Source organism: Capricornis sumatraensis, chromosome 17 (genome assembly GCF_032405125.1).
Source record: "Capricornis sumatraensis isolate serow.1 chromosome 17, serow.2, whole genome shotgun sequence".
Lineage (NCBI taxonomy): Eukaryota > Metazoa > Chordata > Mammalia > Artiodactyla > Bovidae > Capricornis > Capricornis sumatraensis.
Window position 1 is genome coordinate 51,541,102 of NC_091085.1, and position 24,158 is coordinate 51,565,259.

General features: G+C 60.3%; 1 protein-coding gene across 3 annotated transcripts in view; it reads right to left on the reverse strand.

Moving 5' to 3' along the window:
* Positions 1-23,033, reverse strand: part of FBRSL1 (fibrosin like 1) — an 83,633-nt gene extending 60,600 nt beyond the window's left edge. For 2 of the 3 annotated variants that reach the window (XM_068990331.1, XM_068990330.1), the window contains exons 1-2: positions 22,755-23,033; positions 7,180-7,380 (exon numbers count right to left, since the gene is read on the reverse strand). In XM_068990331.1, coding sequence (XP_068846432.1) covers positions 7,180-7,380; positions 22,755-23,033 — 480 coding nt within the window. Of the gene's footprint in view, positions 1-3,751; positions 6,335-7,179; positions 7,381-22,754 lie in introns of those variants that run through there. The other variant, XM_068990332.1, reaches the window with a different exon arrangement.
* Positions 23,034-24,158: the final 1,125 nt, after the last annotated feature.

Here is a 24,158-nt window from a genome sequence, read left to right on the forward strand (position 1 = left end):
GGATGGCAGAGGATGAGACGGTTAGACAGCATCACTGACTCAACGGACATGAATCTGAGCAAACTCTGGGAGATAGTGTAGGACAGAGGAGCCTGGTGTGCTACAGTTCATGGGGTCGTAAAGAGTTGGACACAACTCAACGAGGGAACGACGGGAACTTTCATCTTAAATCAGTTTTGCTAAGTTGTATTTTTCAAAAACTTTGTTCATTTCAGCTAAGTTGTTCAATTACTGGGATAAAATTGTTTATGCCCCATTCTTTCAATGTCTGTAGCACCTGCAGTGGTATTTCCATTTTAGTTCCTAATGTTGGTAATCTGTGTTCCTTTTCACTTGATCAATCTAAGTACAGGGGAGTTCTCAATTTTGTTGATGCTTTCCAGGAAACAGTTTTCGATTTTGTTCACCTTCCCTATCGCTTGCTTTCTTGCTCATTAATTACGCTCTCATTCACATTCCTCCCTTTCTTCCATATGACACTCTGCTCTTGTAGGTTCTTATGTCACTCATCTTGAACTCATCTTTTCCAACGTGAGCACCGAGGCTAGAGGTCTCACTCTGAACACTGCTTTGGCTGTACCCTATTAGGTGCATTCTGTATGATGAATTCTTATTTCCACTTTAATTTTCTAATGAAATCCTGTTCAGAAGGAGAGTTAGGAAGTAGAAGCAAAGGGCTGGCCTGGGGGAAGTGAGCAGTGGAAGATGGCTCCCCGTTCCTGGCCCGATCCCCAGGGCAGAAGCCGAGCTCCCCACTGAAGTGAAGGAAGGTTTGGAGCTGTGTTCTGGCTCGTTCTCGCTCAGTTGAGGGGGCTGTGGCTTCTGGGGTGGAGGGTATTGGCCCTGGATACACAGACCTGATGCTCACAGGGGAGGTTTTAGGCTGATAGGTGCTCGGCTTTGCTGCCCAGTGGTGGGGGTTCAAACCAAGAGCTGGCTGAGTGCAAGAATGAGAAACCAACAAGAGTGGCAAGTGTGAGGAGACAGTGAACTTGGGAAAGCCATCTGAGGCCAACTGAGAAGGGCTGCATGAGGAAGACACGTGCTACCTTTCCAAGACTTGGTACAAAAATAAAGTAGAATATCCCACTGTTAATTTTTACACTGATTACATATTGCAATGATACTATTTAGACATAGTTATCCCTCAGTGTCCATGGGAGGTTGATTCCAGGCACATTCTTTACCTCTGAGCCACTGGGGAAGCCCCCCAGGAGCCCCCTACAGGTACCAGAACTCCAGAGATGCTCAAGCCCTTTATATAAAATGATGCAGCCCCAGTCAGCCCTCTGCATCGGTGGATACACAGTGCTGATGGTATACGGAGTTAAAATATGTTAGGGCTAATTTTGTCTCTTTATGGTTTTAATGTGCGTCCCATCACAGTCCCAGCAAAGAGAGCTACTCTAAGCTTCTGCAGGGTCAGAACCTGCCTTTTAACAAGGCCCCTGGGACCCCTCCAGGAGTTTGGGTGGCGCCCCTCTCAGTCTCAAGCCCTCTAGTCCCACCCCCGGGACAGGATTCCTGTCAAGCCTCCCAGGCAAGAGCAGGTGACACAGACATCACCTTCCTCAGACGCCCCAGCTCCCGACCTGGTGAGCTGCTGGGGATGTTCCGTGGTCAGTGCAGCCTCTGGCTGGGGAAGGCAGGCCACCAGCTCCCCTGCCCAGCCAAGCGTCTCTACACACACATGTAGGCCTGACTCTTCTAATACATTAAGCGACTGCGTTACATTCCACGTCTGCCCCGTCAGAGGCTCCCTGGGGCAGGGATGATCTGCCTTGGTCAAGATGCATCGTGTGCCTGGTGCCTTAGGTGCTGACAAAGTCCTCGTGCAGTGAGTGGCTGGTCCAGGGGCCCATCCTCCCCAGGGTGTCCCCCACGTGAAGGAGCAGAACTCAAGGGGAGTGACTAGGTGGTCACCTGGAGAGCACCTCTATGTTCAAGACAGCTGTGCACACATACGCAGGGAAGCCCTGTGCATGGCAGCCGACAAGCAATCTCCCCCCGGAAACCGCCAGCCTGGACCAGGTGTCCCAGGTGGATGCTGGAGGTGGCGTGCGATCCCCTTCAAGGGCTGGGAACCTGCAGACTCATCGGGGTCACCCATGCTCCTGGCCCTCCCCACCCACTGGGTGGATCCTAAGAGGTCTTGTTTAGTAGGTAGGTTTCATCTCTGTGTTGCTTTTGGACAGACCACCTGGTCACCCCTTACTCAACCTGACAGTAAAACCACAACAGCCATCACACAGCAAAGGATTAATAGTGACCAGGCGTCACATCAGGGGCTCCTGTAGAGAAGGCACATGTCCCCTCCCCATGGCCCAGTCTGCAGAAGAGGAGGTGGGCTGCAGGATCCAGAGAGGCCCCAGCAGAGCACTGTGCCCAGGCTCCAGTCTCCATCCAAGGGCTGCCTGGGGCAGCACAGGGCCTCCCCTAGACCCCCAAGGCATGCCCCCCTCCAAAGACTCCAACTCCACCCGTCAGGCCAGACCACCCCATTCTCCCCAGAATGAGGTGGGCCACATCGCACACCCTTGGCTTCAGGGCCAGGACAATTGCCAGGGCCCAAACCTCTGCCACCAGGCCATGCAAAACCCACACAGCTGTGTCCTCTGGCCAGCTAGGTGAGTCATCAAGTTAGAATTAGCCACCAATGTTTGAAAAAACCCACTGAATCCACAGAAAAACCCAGGCTTCCCATTGGTCTCAGTAACACTGATCTGGTCACACTGGACCACCTATATTTTTTCATGGTAACATGGGTCCCCCAGGACACGACGCATGTGATCCGGTCCCCTCTATGGCCAGTGGATGCCTCGCCCAAGTGCACATCCCTCAGGGTCCTGGCACTTTGAACCTGAGGCCAGCCATGGCCACAGAGTCATGATGGGGTTAGAGAGCCCCGCTAAGTCCAGATGGAACCCGAGTCCTTTCTTCAGCAGTGATCACACAAGGGACAGCCCCACCCCAACTCACCATGGAGTTCACCCACGGCGGGGTGGGGTAGCCCCAGGCCCTGGCAATCCCGAGGGCTCAGCCCTCTTCCCCACCTCTCTCCTGCCATCAGAGATGGTGCCCCCAAGAGCTGTGTTTCCCCCACTAAGTGGCACCCATGTACTGCAGCCAACAGTCCAAGAGCCCAGAGGCCTAGAAAGCTGGTGACCAACTGTCCAGTCCTGGCCTGAGACATGCCCAGACAAGAGCACGCACAGGGCCTGGAGGCAGAGATGCTCAGACTGCACCTGGGCTCAGAGTTCAGGGCAGTGGGAGGGAGAGGGTGGCCTTGCCACCCTAAGTGCACAACAACAGGATAGTGGAACTACGCGGGAGTCGATGGTAAGATCTCAGAAGCGCCTTCAGTGGCATTGAGAAAAAGACCCCTTCCACAGCGGGGGCTCCAAGAAACAGGACAGGAGGAGCCGGTCCATTAAGTAGGCTGCCAGGAGGGTCATTACAGCGAGCTGCATCCCCCAGGCCCACACCACGTGGCATGGTGAGCCACGTCCGAGCCAGGCGCCCCCCGCCTGGGCACCCCCTCCCTGCCTGCTCTCCTGCAACTCAGCTGAAATCGAATAAACGAGAGGCAAGTCCAGATGTGCAGAAAACCACTTGTTGGAATAAATCACTTTCCATACGACACAAACTATGTTAAATTACAAACACTGATGCTATTATAAAAATAATGGCACAGCACTTTTTATTTTCTTTAATCAGAAAAATAAGCCCCATGTTTCTGGGAGGGAGACCAGGTATCTGCAGGCCCTGCTCTGGGTGTCAGGGTCTTCACGACCAAGCAGGGAGGAAGGCTTGGGCCTGGAAACCGGGGTGGGGTGGGGTGTGGGGGGCGGTGCGTTTGTCTGTGGCCTCCGTGAACCAGGTCAGTACTGGAAGTGACCATCACAGCCGGGTGAGGCGGGCGCACAAAGCAAAGCCCTGGTCGCCGACGCTGCTCTCCCACCTGTGCTGGGACTCCAGGGGCAAGGGGTGGATGACCCTTGAGTGCAGACGTGGGTCTGGTAGCGGGGTGGGGGTGCGGCAGAGAAAGCCTTGTAGTGTGAGGTCTGTCTTGACAGGGGCCGTCCTGGGGGGCCGGGAGCCAGAAAGCTGTAGGGGACAAGTGGGGAGGCTGGGAGCAGACATTCTGGAAATGGCCTTGGGCCCTGCAGGCTTTCTTGGTCCAAAGCTGGGGGGGCGGGTGGGAGACTCTGCCCTCCGCCTCATTGCCTGACCATCAGGGTGGAAACAGACTCCCGAGGGGACCTTCCTTGGCACCAGCAGACCACCATGGACGGCCTTGAGCATTCTTCAGGCCCTCTCTCCACAGTCACAGGACCCTGGAGCTGGACAAATGCGACCCTCTGCCAGAGGGCAGGAAAGTAGGGGCCCAGGCCAGGCTCTGGTTGTGTCCACATTCTGCCTGGCAAGGGACGTGGGGAATGCACACTGGCCAGATGGATAGGGGCTCAAGGAGAGCAAGGCCTACAGCTGGCACACCTCCCAAAATCTCACACACAGACACACACACACTCTCTCCATGGACACGCGCATACTTGCAGACCACACACTGTGTACATGCACACACGAACTCACTCTCTGAACAGTACACCTGGGCATGGAACTCCAACGCTGAAGGACAAGTGGGCACTTTAGAGGCACAGAGAGATGCTGAAGGACCGCCCCCCCAACCCCAAGCCTGAGCCTTTGGGGGTAGCTGTGTTCCCTCTCCTGGGGGCGTGCATGTCACAATGCAGTGGGCACAGTGGGGGTGAGCCTGTGGAAGGTGGGAAGGTGCTGAGGTCCTCTCCTCTCTTCCTGGCGCAGGGGGGTCTCAGATTGGTGGTGGCCCTGCAGGGGGCTCCTGCCTCTGCTGAGCCTCAGCTTCCAACCGCAAACAGCCCAGTCTGTCTGGAGAAGGCCTCTGACCAGTCTGACAACACATCTCAGGCTGCAAGGTGAGGGGGCTCAGCAGAGCCACACCTGGGGTCGTCTGGGAGAATGGGCATCAGGCTCCAGGGCTCACGGATGGGGCCTGGCGGGCCACCGCAGGGGTGGAGGATCGAGTCCGTCGTGACCTCAGGGGCCGGCAGGGTTGGCCTGGGGCCAGGAGGGAGAGCTGGGGCTGATGGGCCCGCACCAGGTTCAGCAGGGACTGCCGTGGCTGGCTCGGGGGCCCCAGGAGAGGCCGGCGGGGTGGAGTTGGCCGACCCAGGAGTGAGGGGCGCTCAGGTAAGGGGAGTAACGGCTGGGGCTTGCAGGGCTGGCTTGGGCCCAAAAGTGACCGCAGGGGCTGGCAGGGCTGTTCTGGGCCCAAGAGTGGCCGCTTTCGTCGGCAGGGCTGTTCTGGGCCCAAGAGTGGCCGCTTGGGCGGGTGAGGCTGTTCTGGGTCCATGAGTGGCCGCTTTTGTTGGCACGGCTGTCCAGGGCCCAGCAGTGAAGGTTTGGGTGGGCCAGGCTGCTCTGAGGCTTCAACTAACTGTTGGGGATGATTGAGATCAAGCAGTGACCGCCGGGGGCGGCTGGGCTGGCCCAGAAGGGATCTTCGGGGCTGGCATGGGGCTAGGAACGCTCGCCGGGGGCAGCAGCACTGGCCTGAGGGTGAGCTGGTAGGCCGGCGACGTGGACGCAGCATGAGGAGCGACTGGGGGGGCTGACAGCGCTGGCACTGGGCTAGCAGTGACCGAAGGGGCCGGCACCGCTGTCCTGAGGATGCCCTGCTGGGCTGGCCACGGAAACATGGGCCCATCCATGACCGCACAGGCCAGCAGCGGTGCCAGAGGGCCAGCAGGGACCGGCAGACGTGGCATGGGACCAGGATGGACCGCAGGGGCCGGCAGCGGTGCCACGGGGCCAGGATGGACCGTAGGGGTCGACAGAGGTAACACGGGGCCAGGATGGACCGTAGGGGCCGGCAGCGCTGCCACGGGGCCAGGAGGGAGCGCAGGCGCCGGAAGCGCTGCCTAGGGGCTAGTGCCCAACGTGGCTGGTGGGGCTGAGCTGGGAGTGACCGCTGGGGCCGGCAGGGCTGATCTGGGGCTGGAAGCAGCTGCTGGGGCCGGCAGGGCTGACCTGGGCCCAGAAGTGACCGCCGGGGTTGGCAGGGCTGTCTTGGGCCCAGAAGTGACCGCTGGGGCCAGCTGCGCTGACCCGGGAGTGGCCGCTGGGGCTGGCAGGGCTGCCCGGGGTCCGGGGAAGCCCGACGGGGCTGGCAGCGCTGACACGGGGCTGGGAGTGACCCCTGGGGCTGGCTGGGCTGGAGCTGCTGCTGGCGCTGGGCCGGGCCGTTCTGGTCCCAGTGGTTGGCTGGGAGCGGCCCCCCTTCTGGGGAGCACACCTGCATGGAAGAAAGAGCACGTGTCCACCTGGGCAGGTGTGTCTGTAGACCCCCCATCCAGCCCGGGTCCCTGAGACATGCTGCCCCCTCACCAGCATTCCAATCCCCAAGGGAGTTGAAAGTGGAGTGTGAAACACCAAGAAGAACCCCCTCTCTGAACAGAGGTGCAAACCAGTGAGTCCCTGAAGAGGAAAGCAGCTGCAGTGCTGAGCCAACACCTAGGACAGAACCCTGTGCTCTGGGAGATAAGCCCCTGGCCCCAGTCTCCCTGCCCCATGCCAGCTGGGCTCTGGGTGACAGCAAGGATCACCCCTCACTGAGGGCCTGCTCCCAGCGGGGCTGCTCCTTGCGCCTGGACCACCAAACAGAAGTGATGTGACTCCCTCAGTCTCGCAGACACTGTGCTTCGCCTAAGTTTAGCATGTGGAGAGCACCGAGCAATGAGCCTGGACCCCACACATTAGACATACTGGACACCCCGTAGTCGGCGGAGCCTGACAGACGCAATGGGGAAACGGGGCCAGCCTATCAGCGGTGCACCCTCCCGTCCCACCTGAGACAAGACACCCCCACCCCCGGTTCCTGGCCTGGCGTGGCCTCTCTCTGGCTGTGACCCCCCGAGGTGCCTTTTGCCTTTATTCAGGACCCTCAGACTTCTGGTGGACAGGTGCCCCTGGCCCCAGTCCACGTGTGCCCCATACCCCACCCCCGACAACGACGGAGCACGTTGCCAGGGAGGCCCAGCTGACGATGGGTGGTGTCCAGGTGCTGGTGTGGCCCCGAGGCTGCCCGGGGGCAGAGGGCACAGAGCCCATGGCTCTGAGTGGGAGGGGCCCAGGACTCACCTGCTTGGTGGGCTGCAGAGGGACCTTCTTCTTCCCTCGGTCACAGGGGGTCTCCAGGTCCTGCTCAGAGCTGCCTGCTTCCAGGGGCCGCCCGTTCTCACTTGGCTCTGCAGATGGGCAGTTTTCTGCCTCCCGGGGCTTCTTGACAAGGCGACGTTCCCACTTCTCCTTCCGCTCATGTGGCTTCAGGGCCATGTCCTTCTGCGGGGCAAGGAAGAACAAAGCCAGTTAATCAGTGGTGACACGTGGAGTGTTAGCTATCCCAACAGTGACACCACGAGAGACTATGCCATGCCAAAGGTGGGGCCCTGTGCACGTGCCAGCGCCCACCTGAGGGGCCGCAGCCCACGCCGCCCTCCACAGCGGGCTGTCAGCCTACCACTCTAAGCTTGTGAGGAAGCCTCCCACCCTGGCAGGGCCGCGTGAGGGGAGTGAAGGCAGATGGAGGGATGGGTAGGGCATAGATGGGTCGGATGAGCATGGGCGGGCCTGTCAGGACTGGGGGTTTGGGGAGGATGACTGGGGTGTTTCCCAAGGAGCCCAGCCAGCAATAGGGTGCCCTGATCCTCGGCCCAATGTGAAGTCTCAGCCAAGCTCACGGGAAGCAGGCACTGAGACTGGTGGCTGTGCTGGCCTCTGTGAGACATGGTCCATCCTGGGAGTGGCCCTCAGATTCCCAGTCTGAGACAGGGTGAGCCCTGGGCTGAAGGCCATTAGCACTTTAGCTGGCCAAAGGCAGAGATTGTGCAACTCCAGCTGCCTCCTCCTCTGGTCCTGAGCCACCTGTGGGCCTATCAGCCCAAATTCCCTGCAGCCTGGAATCCTGACTGGATGGGAACTGTCCTGGGAAAGCAGTCTCCATCTCAGCCAGGTGTGCAGGGCTTCAGCGACCCCAGATCCAGCCCTAGAGCAGAGATGTGGGCGAGCCCTGCTCACAGCTGTACCCAGTGCCCAGAGCTGAGCCTGACACACAGTGGGTGTTTAACAAGCATGTGTTACACTGATGCTGACAACGACAATGTGGTCTCCCATCCCATCAAGCCTCTGCACTGCCTGCACAGCTACTACTATGCAGAGGTCTGGACGCCCCGCTCCCCCGTCCCCACCAACACACACAGCCCTGCCCGTGTGCCCAGAACCCAGGAGGACCTGGGATTGATATGTACTGAGCAGGTGAGGTGCCACTCGCTGGCATCCACAAGGAAGCTGGAGGCAGCTCCAGCACCACTGGGCTGCTAAAGAGAGAGGTAAGGAAACGCCAACAAGGGACTTGGCAGATTCCAAGAGCATTTGTGGGAGGAGAGGAGGAAAGCCTGAATGAACACGGTGGTGACTTTATCCCACGCCCCTGCAAGAAGTGTCCCTAGGTACTTAAGCGGGTGGCAGGAAGGACGAGGTTCCAGTCTGCTCTGGTCCCCTGGACCAGAGGCAGGAAACAGGAGGTGCTGTGCTTGAGGGTGGGGTCCTCCAACTCGGGGTCCACAGCCACCTCAAGAAGACTCCACATGTCCCTCTTCCCACCCAGTGAGCGGGGCCCACACTTTCCAGAATTCACCAGGGGCGCCAATGAGGCCAACCAGACTGGAGTTGTCCCTCCAGAAACAGAAGCACCCTGACTGCCCTGTCCGGTGTGGCCTGTGGCCCGGCCCGGGAGCAACCACGTCCAACTGCAGGCTGACTGACCACCATGCTCCACGGCTGCACACGGCGGTGTAACAGATCCCTCCCCTCTCCCAGGCCCAAACCCACAGGCACGCAGACCTGGAGCGCGAGCAGGATATGGGGAGTGAAATGCCATCCACAGCCTCTCAAGAGGAACCATGTCACACCCTGTGATGCCTGCCCCTTCACCAAGCACTAGCATGCTCACCTTCCTGCACGTCCCTGCCCTATCCTCAATGTCAACTCAGGGGTACCAGAAAGAGAGAGGGATGGTATCCCAGTGGGGATGGGGGCTCCTAAAGGTCAGCTGAGTCGGGGGGGCCACAGGTGGGGCACTTGTCCTGGGACATCCATGAGGTCAGACACCATGCCATTCAGCAGTCCTGCCAGCCTGGAACTCAGGTCCCCACTGATGACCTGCCAGGCCCACAGTTGTGGACCTGACCCAAGTTCCACAGGCAGATTCTGCCTGAGCAGCAAGGGGGACCGAGACTTGCTGGGTGCAGAACAGCCCCTTTCCCACGCTCACACTCTGGGCTATCAGACCCCAGAGACACCCACAGGTCACCTGCACTTTTGCAGCCACCTCTGGAAACCCCCAGGGCACTAGCTTGTCTCAGTCAGAAGGGGCTACTCCCCACCTCATGCCCTGCCGACAAGAGTCCCTGCTGATCCCAGGACTTCCCGCGCTTGCCCCTCCCATAGGAATCAGGCCAACTCATTACAGTGGCAGTGAGCGCCGACTGTATGCCAGCTCGGCTCCAGGCACCTGGGGTCAGATCAGGAGGGAGCCAGCCCATTAGGTGAGTTGTTACGACTCTCAAAAGGAGAGAAGGCTAATGCAGACAAGGAAGTGGAAGAGAAGGAGCCACTTCAGAGGTGCATTCCTGTCTCCCGGGGATGGGAGGGAGGCCAAGGGAGGCTCTGAGGTCTGACAGCAGTCAGCAGCTGGCCCTGCATATGGCCACGGGCTTCCCTGGGGAACAACACTGAGGCTGTGCCTCCACGGACAGAAAGCATTGGTGAACACAGCGGCTCGCTTCCCACACACAGGGTACTCAATACATATGGACTCCTGGTGTGCCCAGGACAAATGAATGCCAACCCCTTTACAGATGGAGGCCAAGGCCCAGAGAAGTCCAGAGAGATTCCTGGTCACCCAACTGTTCCCACCCAGGCCCTGGAAAGCAGCAAGGCTCCTGGAACATCCACCTGTCCATCGTGCCAGGCTGCAGGTCTGTCCCCTCAGAACCTCACTGACCACCCATGGGTCCCCACCTCCCCCCAGCCTCCCATCCGAAGGTGGAAAAGGCCGTAACCTCACTCAGAAGGCTTCCTCAGGGGAGGGAGGGGCTTTTGTCCCACGAGGTCTTCTGCAGTAGGGACTGGGCTGGCCCACATGCAGGGAGCCGCCTGCCACACTCAGTCTACAGATGGAAACGCAGGCTTGTTCACACACCCTCCCGTCTGACAGAGCCCCAGTGGCCAGGCTGACGCGGCACTCGCCAACGCAGGAAGCACAGGCAGACACCACCTAAAGGGCCCACAGATATAAGGAGGCGGGGCTTTGAGGCATCTCCCCGCCACACACACAGGCGTGCACATGCACACTCAGACCCCGTATCCTGGACAGGAGGCTGGCGCGGAGTCTCCACGCAGGACACTGCAGCTGCGCTGATCGGGCCCCTGGGCCCAATCTCCCATCCCTTGGAGCCCCGCTCCTACCCAACACAGGTGCTGTGACTTTCTTGTTGCCACAGAAAGCGGCAAGCTTTCTCCCCTCACCTTCCCGTGGACCACTTCATTCTGGAAAGAGTAAGCCTCCTGCCCCTGTGTGGCCTGCCTGATTCTGAGGTGTGCACCTCACGTTGTCACTGTGGGCTGAGCTCTCACAGGGAGAAAGGAGCAAGCACCCATCTCAGGGCCTTCTTAGGGCCATCCAAGGCCACTTTTGACCTACGTGGCCAAAGTCACAAAGGCTGTTTCTGGTCCAGGGGATAACCTCTGGGCTCTCACGTCTGAGCCCTAGAAAGAGAACAGGGCTGCCCGTGACAAAAGTCTGAGCAAAGGGAGAGAATGCATGGACAGTCCACCACTAACCATGAAACCTACAGGGGCAACCTGCCCTAAGGGGTCACATGGGACGGGGCAGGGACCTGTCTTTCTAACAAGCATCTGTGAATCAAGGAGACAAAATGGGCTGGACAGACAGGGAAGGGAAGCAAGCATGGGGGTGACTTACGTGGTGTGCGCTGCAGATAGAACCTCCTCCGGGACCCCACCCACTCCGGGCCGGGACCCCTCCCTCCCCCTGCCACTAGCCCCAGCCCCTCTGCAGGTTCTAGAAGGGCCTCAGGAAAACTCTAGGTCATCTCTCCAGACACAATGGGCCACTGCATCATTCACGCGGTTAAAAAGACACGTCTGTCAACCATGAATTGTCCTAACTTGCCACTTTTCCTGTTATTTTTCTTTAAAAAACAACAACTAGATTGTCAGAAAACTTGAAACACTCATGCCTCTCTCCCCTGGACTGAACTCAGTCCAGCTCCATGCCAGCCACAGACCACAGTGGCACGTGGGGCCCCAGGACAGGACCTTCTGCGTCTGGAAGGAGTGGGGGAGCAGGAAAGCCGCCTGCCCTGGCCAAGCTGCCATGTGCCCAGCGTGGGCCCTGTGCAGACAGAGGCTCCCTGGCTTCCACAGGCAGGCGTCCTCGTGCCACACACGTCCTGGCTCCGAGAGAGGCCCACAGCATTTCCCGCCTGAAGGCTCAAGAGGATGAACTCTAAGCCAACGGCCCCACCAGTTTCCTCTCCTGGAAGGAAACGCGCCATCTCAGCAGGATTTCTCTGGAGCAGGGCACACAGGGGTCCAGACGCCACTCCCACAGCAAGTCACTGCCCTGAGAACACTCCCAGAGCTCCCCGGGCTTCTGTTCTGTGCGTGCAGCTGGTGAACATGAGCCAGCCCTGCCCTGGTGCCCAAGGCTGGGGCTGCCCTCGCCTGTGAGGCCAGTCTGGTGGTGGTGGGGGGGGGGGGGTTGTCTGGGCTCCTTTAAAAGGCTCAGCCATGCCCGGGCACACGCAGGGTCACTGCCCTGCCGGCCTCAATTTCCCTCATCTGGAGATTGGAGCAGCAGCTGTGCCCAGGCCTGTGGGGGTTTTACCCACAGCTGCCTCTGGAGCCACACTGCAGGCCCACAATAATGCTACTACAAGTGCTCCCGAGTACAAACGGGGCAATGAGGCACTGCCAAGGTTGTGACGATGCAGTGTGAGGCAGGACGAACTCCAGTGCTCCAGGGTCCACGGTCATGTCCACCAGTGACCCAGGAACTTCTAGCCAGCCCGGGGAGTTGTCAGCTCTTGCCATCACCAGAGGTGACAAGTTAGGTGACCCAAGAGGGGTGTCCAGGTAGCCCTCAGTCGGCATGGGGCCTCTGGGCCACACCTGCGGGCACACATGGGCAGATGCAGCCATGCAGAGCCCAGCACCCTTGCCCCCACACAGGGGGGGCCTCAGAGAGGGTGCTGTGGGGCACGGAGGCGCACAATCTCTGGCCACCTGAGGCAATGGCCCGGCAGTGAAGGCCCCGAGTGACCAGGCCCTCAGACCACTGGGGTCAGGGGAAGCTGCTATGAAATCACAGATTAGATTTTCCTGTAGCAATTTCATGTGACTATTTTTAACTCCCTTAAACATTAATACTATGCACCACCAATAAAATTTCAAACTGTGCTTCAGTAAACCAGCCATGGAGAGAGAAAAGTAATTAAAACTGACAAACACAGACTCAGAATTGTTCCCCTCGCTGGGGGCTGAGGCTGCTTGCTCCCAAGTGGATCGGGCCCTTTCAGGCCGTGGACTCTGCAGGCAAATGCATGGCCATCTCTCTCCAACTGGGCAGGAACCCCCTCTTCCACACTTTGTGAACCACACTGGAGTCTGTTCCCCAATACCTGGACCCCACCCCCACAGAGCTCACCCCTCCTCACCAAACTTGGGCAACTCTTGCTCCCCCCTCAGCAGGGTGAGAATGCAGATGGCCCCAGTGGACAGCCCACCCGAGACCTCACCACTGCCTCCCACCCCACCTGCCCCTTTACTTCCTGCAGGGAGGCCTTGTGGGATGGCCATGTCACCCTGGGACAGGGCCAGGGGGCTACAGGGTGGCTGAGGTTGCCTGTCTCCCAGAACCTCCTGGACTCGAGAGCCCCAGCAGCACTCCCCGACTCCTGTTTCAGGCATCTGCTCTCTGTGGTTCCAGGAGTTCAGGTCAAATCCCACCTGCCTGCAGTCTGAGTGTGGGCCCCACCCATTCTACCTTCAGAGCCTCACCCCCAGCTCCCCTGGCAGGCTGTCATCTCCCATCAGAGTTTGTCTGCCCCAGGGCCTTGGCCCAGCTGCTTCCTTTGCCCTGGCACGCACACGGCTCACTGCCCCTCACCTGCAAGTTTTGGCTCAACACTCCCGCACCCGCTTACCTCAGTAAAATCGCAGCCCCTCCACCCTGCTCCTCTAGGCTGTGGTTCACACCCTGGGGCAGAGACTCCACGTGCAGGTGCTTCCTCCCAGTGACTGCGGGAGCCCGTGGCTTACTGCCAGGGTCTTTCCCCAGGAGGTAACCCTTCCCCTTCCCCCAGCCAGAAAGCAGGTAGCTTCTGCACTGCCCACCAGCATCCGATGCCTCCAACCCCCAAGTGACCAACTCTCCATGTCTGCGGGTTCTGGGGACATGGGACTTAAGTGCCAAAGTCAGGGAAGTTCTAGACAGACAGGGAAGGAAGGCCCTGTGAACCACAAGAGGATCTGCCTCCATTTAGACAGGCTTTGCTAGAGGCCCTCCCTGCCCACACAGGTCCTGGGGGCTAGATGGGGGGCTGAGAAGGTCCTCCACCTGCCCTAACCCCTGCCCCGGGCCCTGTTCCAGGTGCAGGAAGGCCACAGGCACCTCAGCCCCCGGCCTGGGACCTGTCTGGGCTCAGGTCCTGAACTGGGAGCTGGCCTGGCTGCTCTGGGGGCCAGGTCCAGTCTCCCCTCCAGCCGCGCCACTTGGTCAGAGTTTCCTCCCTGACCCGTCCCCCGCCTACATCACACCCACACCGCCCCAGCCCCACACCCAGTACGCTGACTCTCTAGGCAAGGCTTCCCTGAGGGTCCCCTTGCCCTTGAGGGCTGTCTCCTGAAGACCTCACTGACACCTCTGCTGCTCTGGAAGCTTCCAGAACCTGCCTCGTCGCATCCCGGTCCCACTGCGCTCCTCCTCAGTGCCCTACCCCAAGACCCCGCCCACAGTGTGCGCAGGGCAGTGAGCACCTGGTGAGGTGGGCATGGCTGGAGGGCAGACGGTCAAGGGCATGGAGTCAGGAGCCCAGCTTCAGCAGGACGACCGCAGCCTCGGCCAGTGTCTCCCGGGACCCAGCTCCCGGCATACGGGCAGGGAGCCCCTCCCAGAGGGATGGCCCCTCCCAGGCCCTGTGAAGGTACCCATCTCTTCCCACATCCACTGACTGAGCCTCTCCCATCAGGACAGAGTAGAGTCACCTGGAAACAGAACACGCAGACCCACCCACCCTGTGGTAAAGTCAAGCCAGACAGATGGCTGACGACGCAGACAGAGGTCTGGGGAAACTGGAAGCGCCTGGGGGACGAGGAGGTGTGAAGGTGGCACAGACAGCCGCCTGCTCAGGTCTGCACGAGCTACCACCCAACACCACGTCCATGCGCGGGTCCCCCCCCCCCCCCCCCGCCCCGTGACCCAGGCCGACCCTTGACTTGCACTACACTGGGATTTAATGGTCACAAACCACCGTTCTGACGATGACGAGGTCGGTCTCTGCTCAGGGCCCCTCAGGCCATGAGCCCCGCCCCAGAGGCTCAGCACCCACTCCTCCACAGCCAGACCCTATCCCGTGCTCAACCAGGACTGCCACAGTTTCTCTCAAGCTCGAGGTCCTGGGAGCTCCCCCTCGGGCCCTGGAATCTGCGCAGCTGCAGCCCAGCCCAGTGGGGGAGCAGCCAGGGCGGCTGCTGCTGAACCATCTCGTGCTCGTGTTCTGTGTGGGTGGGGGATGAAGAAAAACAAGCTCTGAGCAGAGACAGGGAGGTACAGGACCACTAGTAGGTACTTCCACCTTATCACCCCTAAATGAGGAAAGTGAGACCCAGAGCAGGCACAGGGCTGCCCCGGCTGATAGGAGGGCCTCAGAAGCATCCTGAGCTTGCTCCTGGGAGACGACGCAAGCTGGGCAGGGGCCCGCGGCAGGCGCTCCTAGGGTGCAGGGCCCAAGATGAGGAGGTAGGCAGGGCCAGGCTTCAAGGGGAACATGGGTTCATTCCATGGACAGCAGACAGGGGATCTCTGGGGAATCTGGATCAGGAAGAGATGTGATCTCAGGAGTCAGGAGCCCTTGGCTTTATCCAGATGAGTCTATGAGCATTCCTGTCTGACAAATCTCACTGGGGCTGCAGGTGGAGCCAAGACTGAGGTGAGGGCAGGCTAAGCAGTATGTGGGAAAAGCACTGGCCAGGGGCCTGCCGGGGTCTGAGGATCAGCACACAGCGCCGAGCCTGGGGGCCAGAGGGGATAGCTATGGTATGTGAGGTTAGGTAAGTGATGGGATCTTGGCAGACCCTATGGGTCCCTGTGGGGACTGGCGCTCATGAAAGGCGGGAGACCTGGGGCCAGGACCATGAACACCCCTGCCCTCCCCCAAGGCTGGAGAGTGTCTGCAGGGAGAGGGGCAACTGCCAGGCACCAAAGGTGGCAAAACACGTCAGATTTGGAGCAACCAGTGGGACCGGGCAGGGAGAGAGGATCAGGACATGGCTGATGGCCACACATTGCTGGAGCTCCTGTGGAGGCTGGTTTGGAGGTCCCACCAGGTCCCACCTGATCCCCACAGGGCCAACTCTTGACTCAGTCTGAAACTGTGAGGGCCCTCCCTCCAAGGACAGGAAAAACAGGGTGGTCAGACATGCAGCCCCGGGCCAGAGGGGTGAAGCCCAGGCTGGACAGGTGGGGGCCCTGCCGCTCTCTGGTTACATGGCCTCCACCCCCAGCCCCCTGCCCTCCACAGGGCAGCACAGACCTAGGTCCTGTGCCTGGTTCTCATCCTGCTCTGCTACTTGCCAGCCATGCAGATTTAAGAAGTGCCTTAACTCCTGAGTTTTCAGAGGGGAAAACTGAGGACAACGGGAGCAGCACGCACCTGCTGCAGGGGCTGCTAGGAGGACGAGGTGAGCCGAGGCCCTGACTGCCGTCGTTCCTGTTGCTGTAATTTTCGGCACCACCACTGACTGGGCTGGGCTCTGGCCCCTAGTACTTCCCTGGCAATGGCATGTAAGTGGGGGCCCCCTGACAGGGTCACACAGGTGCCGTGCACAGATGCCTGCTCTGCTTCCCCCAGCACAAGCTGCCAGGTCAACATGTGCAGCTCCGTGCAGAGTCCAGAGGGCGGTGACCGCCCTAAACATCTGTTCCAAGGGAGAAGCAGAGCCGGGGACACTGGAGACGCTTCCCCGGGTCAAGGTCCCTCCCCACATACACAAACGCACAACGGCCTCCCCACCCCCCGGCCCCACATGCACACCAGGGTCCAAACCAGCTCTCCTCCCACACACAAATGAGTCCTGGTGAGCTGAACAAAAGGGGAAACTCAGATTTCTTTTCAGAACTATTGTGGCAAATCAGGGTCCTAGAAGATTCTCCACACCAAACTGGAACCAAATACCACATTTGTCCTAATTCTCCAAAGCACTTGATTCCACGCAGGCTTCAGATTCCAGCTCCAGAAAGGAGAAAGCGTCTCAGGTGACCTCGGTGATCGGTCACCGCACGCGCCCCTCCTGGCCTCACAGACCTTCCACAGCCTCTCAACCCGAAAGCCCCACCCGCCCCAGCACCTGCCTTGCCTTCATGGCAGATGCTGTCATCACAGCCTGTTACCTCCTTCCAGTCTCTCGCGAGTCTATAGTTACCTGTCCGCCTCCTCTGCCTGGAGCCAAGCCCAAAGCTGGCACGGGGCACAAGACGCACCCAGTGCTCAATGAGTCAGGAGAGCAGGACGGGTCAGAGCCCTCCCTGGTGGCCAGCAGTCGCTTCCAGAGGCCTGGGAGACCCACGTGAGCCTCACAGGGCCTGCCTCAGGGCCACCACTGCCTGGGTCCCAGTGACTGAGAGCAGCGAGAGACCATCCCAAGCAACAGTCCAGGCAAGAGGGCTGGGTGAGGGAGGCCGTGGTCTGGTGATGCGACTCACAGCGCTGGAAACCTCTGAACAGGCAGTGGCCTGGCTCCCCAGAGGCCTCATGGAGACTGAACCGGGGGATGGCTCCTCGGGGTGGCAGGTTCCTGGTCACCAAAGATGCACAGAAAGGGATTCCCGGCAGAGGGGTGCGGGCAGGGAGCACGGCCCGGGCAGTGTGACCACAGCAGGCACCCGGGCCTGGCCCCCGTGCAGCTGGACTTCTGCCCCAGATGAGAGGCCAGGTGAATGCTTCAGTCTCCCCATCTGCGCAGGGTCCCCAACTCCCAGGGCTCCTCACACAGCACGTGAACCACATGGCTCAAGCTGTCCCAGCGGGTGCCACTGCGGTCACTCTGGCTGCCCCCAGCTCGGTGACCCCCACACCCATGGTGGGGGTGGCCTCCAGACTCCAGTACCCTTCCTCCAGAAGGCAGAAAACTGCCCACCTGAACAGAATTTGCTGCGTACATGTACCTGGGCTGCGGACCCCCTACCCTCCCAACAGTACACACGTGCACACACAGCTCCGAAACCAGAGCAAGGGCGGAGAGAACGCTGCTGCAGCTGCCACGGAGGAGCCCCGACAGCCCAGGCTGCCGCTCCTCCCAGGCAAACTTGACTAGCGGGGAGGGGAGGCTCCAGGCCACGGAACCCCTTCTCTGCCATGCTCTCCCCCAGGTACAGCACAGCCTCCAGGTGATCACCACCCTCTCTGTCGTCAGATCCACACGGCCTTCACCAGGGCTGGGCACAGCACAGGTGAGACAGACAGGGAAGCCTGAGGTGCCGAGGCCACAAGTGCCTGCACACAAGCCCCCGTCACGGGGGGACAAGGGAGTGAGCCAGCGTAAGGGAGCCCAGGAAATGGCCCAGCCCCACAAGGGGCTCAAGACCCTCACCTGTGCTCGCGGGCAGGTGAAGGTAACATGCTGCCCAGCAGAGACAAGGCTACCGTCCATCAGGACTTTGGCTGCCGCCACTGCTGTGTGTCACCAGAGTGTTCCCTGTGACCCTACTTCCCGAGATGGACATGGGGTGATACTGGGGGACGCGGCTGAGCCCTCGCAGCCCAGTGCAGCCTCAGGCTCTGCAGTCTGGCGCAGATCCCCACGGTGCTCGGGGGGTTGGCCCTTCCCCAGAGGTCAGGCAGCCGGCCCCGGCCACTGCATTGCTCCTGCAGCCTACGAAAAGGCTGACCCTTCACATGTCAGGCAAGATCACCCTCTGCTCAAGCTCAGCTTCTTCCCAAAGAGTGTCTGAAAAATGCAGCCAAGTTCAGGGGAAGATCTGCAGTTTCTGTGGCCTGGGACAGAGGCAGGCAGATCCTGGGCAAGGATCTGGCCTCCCCAGGCCTCAGCTGCTTCTCTACTAAGTGGGTGTGTGAGGACAGGGAAGTCCTCAAGACAGGCACTCAGCAGCTGCTATTGTCAAAACTGCTCCCACAAAGCTCATCTCCCCCACGACAGGAGACAGTGATGGTACAGAGATGCCAGGCCTGACTGAGGCTAGGCCCAGAGCTCCTCCCACCCCACAAGTAGCAAAACCGGTGCTGCCCTGGGCTGGTGGACACCCAGGTGGGCTGAGGGGCCATGCGGTGGCTTTGCTTTCACTGGCTGCCAGGGTCCCCCTTGGAGGCTGCACACCTCACAGCAAGCTGTGGGACCTTGTGGAGTGGGGGCAGGGGGAGCAGCCTAACTCATCCTAGGCAGGTTCCAAGCTCGGCACCACACCTCCAGCCTATGACTGCAGGCAAAGCCCCATCCACCCACCACGGGCCTCAATTTCCCCATCCGAAGAGCAAAAGGCAGCCTGGAGGAGGTGCTCTGTCCTGGAGACTTGGACGTTTTCCATGCTGAAGGCTTCTCTGGCTGCTGGCTCTCCTCACAGCACCCAATCATCCGTGTATTCTCAGCTCTCACTCCTCCTGTCTGAGGGCTGGGCTGGGCACGTGGCCCCCCCAGGTTAACTGACAGCATGGGCTTCTGTCCATGGGTTGCGGGGGCTACATCTCAACTCCCCACACGCCTGGCCTTGAGCACTAAGCTAGCACAGACCACGAGCTCTCTGCCCCGAGGGGGGACTAAACCTGACTCGCAGACGGATCACCACCACTGACCCTCCATAATGTGGCCCAGGAAAGGGGTGTCTTGGCACCCTTCACTGACTCCCCACCCCCATGGGGCCATGTCCAGGCCTGAACCCACCCCTCAGTGGGCATAAGGCTCACATCCTAAGCTGGGAAGGGTTCCATTATTTTGGGGGGAAACACAGAGCGAGCCCCTGGATGGCCCCAAAGGCTGGGAGCAGCGGGGCCGGGCCAAGACCAGCTGCCCACACACCACTATCCACCTGCCGCCGTGTCGGAGGTGGGAGCACGGTTTCTCAAGCACGACTCTATGTGGTGCAGGTCACGTACGGCTTGAGGTGTACATTTTGTGGATTATAAAAGCTACACTTATTGATCAAAACGTAAAAAACAGAGAATTAGAGAAGGGAAGTCGCCTGTGAGCACAGCTATAATTTGGGGCGTTTTCCTTTCCATCTCTGTTCCCGGGCACACATGCCCCAGACATTTACAGATGCGGCAGATAACCTTTTCCTTGTGCAAAAAGGAGAGGCGCAAGACTACAAGTATGGTTATAGCTGCGTAACATGCTCTACAAAGACCAGGAGCTGGGGACAGTAGTTACTGAAGGAGACTGAGTCTGGTGCTACTTTTTTTCAAAACATACCTTTTCATAAAAATTGACTCGATCCAGGTAAAAGTGTTTTGCTGTTTGAAAAGCAAATGAACAAAGAAATCATATGGATGCCAAGTGAGAAGAGTGGTTCTACTGTCAAATGCTCTCTCCAGACCCAGAGAACACGAAGGAACATGGAGGGCAAGGGCCGGCTGCCCTGAGGGAAAGCCCTGGGAAAAAGATGCCCTGTGCCGCCCCAACCACAGGGCCCCTATCCCATGGCAACCTGCTCACTGTCCCCACATGGATAAACGGAAAACTGGAAACCCAACAGGGGACAAGGGCTTAGGTGTGCGACCCCGTGCCCAGATCATGACCTCTGCACACGCTCAGCTCAGACACTGGATTCCAATGGAGATAACCCTACCCCCAGGATTGTGTACATGTCCTGAGCCAGACAGACTTGGGGCCCCTCCTCAGTTGACAACACCCCGCCACATTATGGAGCGCCTGCTGGGTCCACAGCACTTAACAGAGGTGGCCAGTGATCTTCCCAGCTGCCCTGAGGCACGCACCTGTGTCACCCTTCCTCTGGAGCAGACACAGGGACACCGGGTAGAGGGTGAGGGGGCCTGAGACCTGCCCAGGACACAGGGTGGAGGGGGCCTTCCCAGGACACAGAGGGAGAGGGAGCCTGGAGGGGACTTGGGGTGGGGCGTGCCTCCTCAGGACAAAGGCAAGGAGGCCCTGAGGGACACTGGCACTCTGCACAGGGCCCCACACCTGCCATTAGGTTATGCTCCCAGGGTGGCAGCTTGCATCCACATGGAGGCCAAAACAGACTCGCGAGGGCTTGGCAGAACCCTGAGTCTGGGCACACTGAGGTCCTGACACGGCAGGCGACGGGCCTCAGTGTCCCCATTGGTGCTGTGGGGACAAGCAGGTTTAGAACAGCACCTACTCGTTCGCTGCGTGCTGTCACTCAGCCTCATTATGAATTATCTGAACTCTGGGGGAAAACCACTACACTTTAGCAAGAAATGAGGCCAAACAAGCGGGCTGATCTAAAAGTTTTGACTTGTCCAGAAGCCCCGTACTTTCCAAGACAGGCAGACCCCTCCCTGGCTCAGAAAGGCAGAGAAAGGTGTGTAGAGGGGCCCTGCGTGATGCGGCTGCGTGAATGCCAAGCAAAAAGGAGCTCATTCTCTGGCTGGGGCTGGTCTGAGCCCACAGAAGTCCCCTCGCACTGCGTCCCGAGGCAGGAGGGTACAGCCAGAGCCACGGCAGGCAGTGTGTGGGGCGCTGAGTGACCCGAGGCGCAGCCTCCCTGAACCTCCGTTTCTCCTCTCCCTGGTTCACTCCAGGAACCTGGGGCACTAGGACCCTCAGGGGAAACACACAGACTCAGTGCCTGCTCTCTTCCAGCTACAAGTTCTGGAGCATCAAAACAGCAGACAGCTTCAGAGAGATGTGGGAACTGGCGGCAAAGAGAGTGTGTGAAATAACAAGTGGAGATGCACAGCTGGGGGGAAGGGATGCTGCTTCAGGCCATGCCCAGAGACAGCCTCTCCGAGTGTCATTTGCGCTGAGACATGAAGGCGCCGAACAGCCCAGAAAGAGGGAACAGCAAGTTCAGAGGCCCTGAGGCAGAACCTGCAAGGAGCTGATATGCTGGTGTGAGAGGATGTCAGGTGGCAGAGGCCAGCTGATGGGGTGCAGGGCCCTGGAGGACACAGTAAGCATTTTTGTCTTTACCCCACCTGACAGGGCGGTTACGCATCTGGAAGGTGGTTGGTGTATCCACTCTCAGAGGCCGCAGGGCAGGACCTGGCTTGAAAGCTCAGCCCTGGGGCCTCCCCTCCCCAGGATAGAGCCTAGGCCTGCGACACCACACCCTGACAGAGGGTGTTAGCTGAGGACCCCTAGGCCCAGGAGCCATCCCAGGCTTCCCAGATAAGCACAACAGAGGATCTGGGGCAGTGTTAACCCAGGCTCTGACACAGGTGCATCCATGCGTCCAGACAAAAAGTGGCAAACCTGTGCCTGGGCCACCTGTCCCTGGCTGCCAGCACCTGACCCTGAGGCTCTCTACAGAGGCGGGCTACTCCTGGAAAAGGGACCTGCAGTGTCGGGACTTCCCCTCCCCCAAAGCTTAGCTTCTGAGACTGGGGAGTCCTAGGCCACTGGCCCCAACTCCTCAGAAAAGGGGAGCTGTTAACTAAGCATTTCCTGGGACCCCAAACCCCACAGATGCTGGTCCCCAAAAATAAGTGCTGTCTAGGGCCCCTGGAGGGTGAAGGGGCTGGCTAGCTGACTGGGGCTCACAGGACTCCCAGGCCAGGCGGCATTCCTACCCAGGCCAGTTCTAGGAGACAAGAACTCCCGACCAGTCTACTTGCCAGCTCTGACAGCATTCATTTCCTTCTCCACTCACTTGGTTTCAGGCGAGAAGGGACGTTATTTGCTCAACAAATATTGTCCACGATAACTCAACCAGACAAGCAATATTTTCTGCCATCCTAATAACCACGCAGCACACAGCGGTGGCAGAGAGAGGGGGCTAAAATATGACCCTCCCTCTCCCCATGTGAACAGAAACCTCGAGGAGAGGGAGGAGAACAGGAAGAACCCTCAAGTATCCATTTTATCACGGCCTCCATGCAAGTTCAGCAGTGCTCACCTCCCTAGCACATCCTGAACCGAATCAAGTGATATTTTGGCAACATAAACACAACTGGGAAAAGACTGAGTAGCCAGGCAGCCCCCAGTTTGGACAGTATAATTTAGAGATTTTTCTCCCCAGCTCCTTAAAACACCAACAGGCCCGCACCCCCCGCGGGGGGGCCGGGTCCTCCCGGAGCAACCCTCTAGGCGCGTGGGGCCCACACAGCCCTGGAAGCCCTAAGGGGGTGGGTGTGCCCATGCTCCAGGGGCTCCTCTTTCGCGACTCCGCGGCAACATGCTTGCGGGGGCCCACCTACCTCCAAGGCCTCCAGCGTGCTGAAGCTGGCAATGGCGAAGCCGTCGATGACCTCTTCCTCCTGCGAGCTGGACTCGCGGCGGCGGCGGCGCGGGGGGCGCGCGGCGGCGGCGCGGGGCGGGGGCGCGCGGGGCAGGCCCGTGTTCTCCTTGCCGGGCCCGGGCTCAGGCTCATCCCCCGACGACGCGCTCTGGTCGCGGGCGTCACGGGCCGCCTCCCGGCGCCGGCCACGGTCCCGCTGCGCGCGCGAGCGCCGGCTCTGGCGGACCTTGGCCTCCATGGCGCGCGGTGACCTTGCGGCCGCGCCGTCGGGCTCCCGCTCCGCTGCCGCTGCGCTACTCGGCCCCGCCGGGCTTGTTGCGGTCCGTGCGGACTCGGGCCCTGGGCGGCGGCGGGCGGCGGGTCGGGCCGGACATGCCGCGCGGGTAGCCTCAGCCCCGGGCCCTGCGCGGCCTGGGCGCCCCGGCGCGGGACGCCGCGCGCATTAGCGGGGCGGCCGGCGCTCAGCGGCCGTAGGCCGCGGCCCCGAGGGCACGCCCCATGCGCAACTGGCGGCGGGCGAAGGCTGGGCTGAGGCCCGACAGGCGTGCAGGCGGGCGGGGCGCTGACCGGGGCTGAGGCGCCGGGGCTCGTGAGGCGGCGGTGGCAGCGGCGCCCCGAGCGGATAACAACTGACGTACTTCCGCCAGGCAGCCGGCGCTAGAGGAAGTGGGAGTTTCGGCGGAGCCGATGCGAGCCCCGCCCCGCCCCGCCCCGGGCCCGCCCCTCTTGGCCCAGCCAGGCCGCGCTCTGCCCCTTCAGCCAGGCCCTACCGCCCCGCCTCCGGCCCCGCCCCACCAAGCCGCGCTCCGCCCCACAGGCCCGCCCCGCCCTTACCCCGCCCCTTGGGGGAGGGAGCTGGGAGGCCGCGCCCCTTCCCGCCCCTCCGCAAGCACCTGGGCTGGCGTCCCTGCACGTGGGAGGTGTAGGGAGCTGAAGTGCTACCCTGGCTCTCTGTTTGCCTGTTTGGGGAGGGGCAGGGGGTGCATCACTGCGCCTCCCCAGCCGCGGCCTCATTCCGGTAGAATCTATCAATGGGGAGCTCATAAGAGGAAAAGTGGGGGCCTCTCCAGCCAAGCGAGACATATGCGCGGAGGGGCACGCTCACCATCACCGCGCTCCCCCGCCCCCGCAGCTGGGGGAGGGTGAACAGAGTTGGGGAGTCCAGGTTCCCACCCGCGATGGGAGGCCCAAGGGTGGGTAGTCCTCGACGCCCTTTCACATACAGGGGCGGGTAAGGGATTTACTCGGTTCGCAGAGGGGGACAGACCACCTCAGCCCAGAGAGGGGGCATGTTAAAGATGAGGGTTTTTCATTCCCTCACTATCCTGCACCCCAGTCTAGGACTTCTTCACGTGTTTCCTGC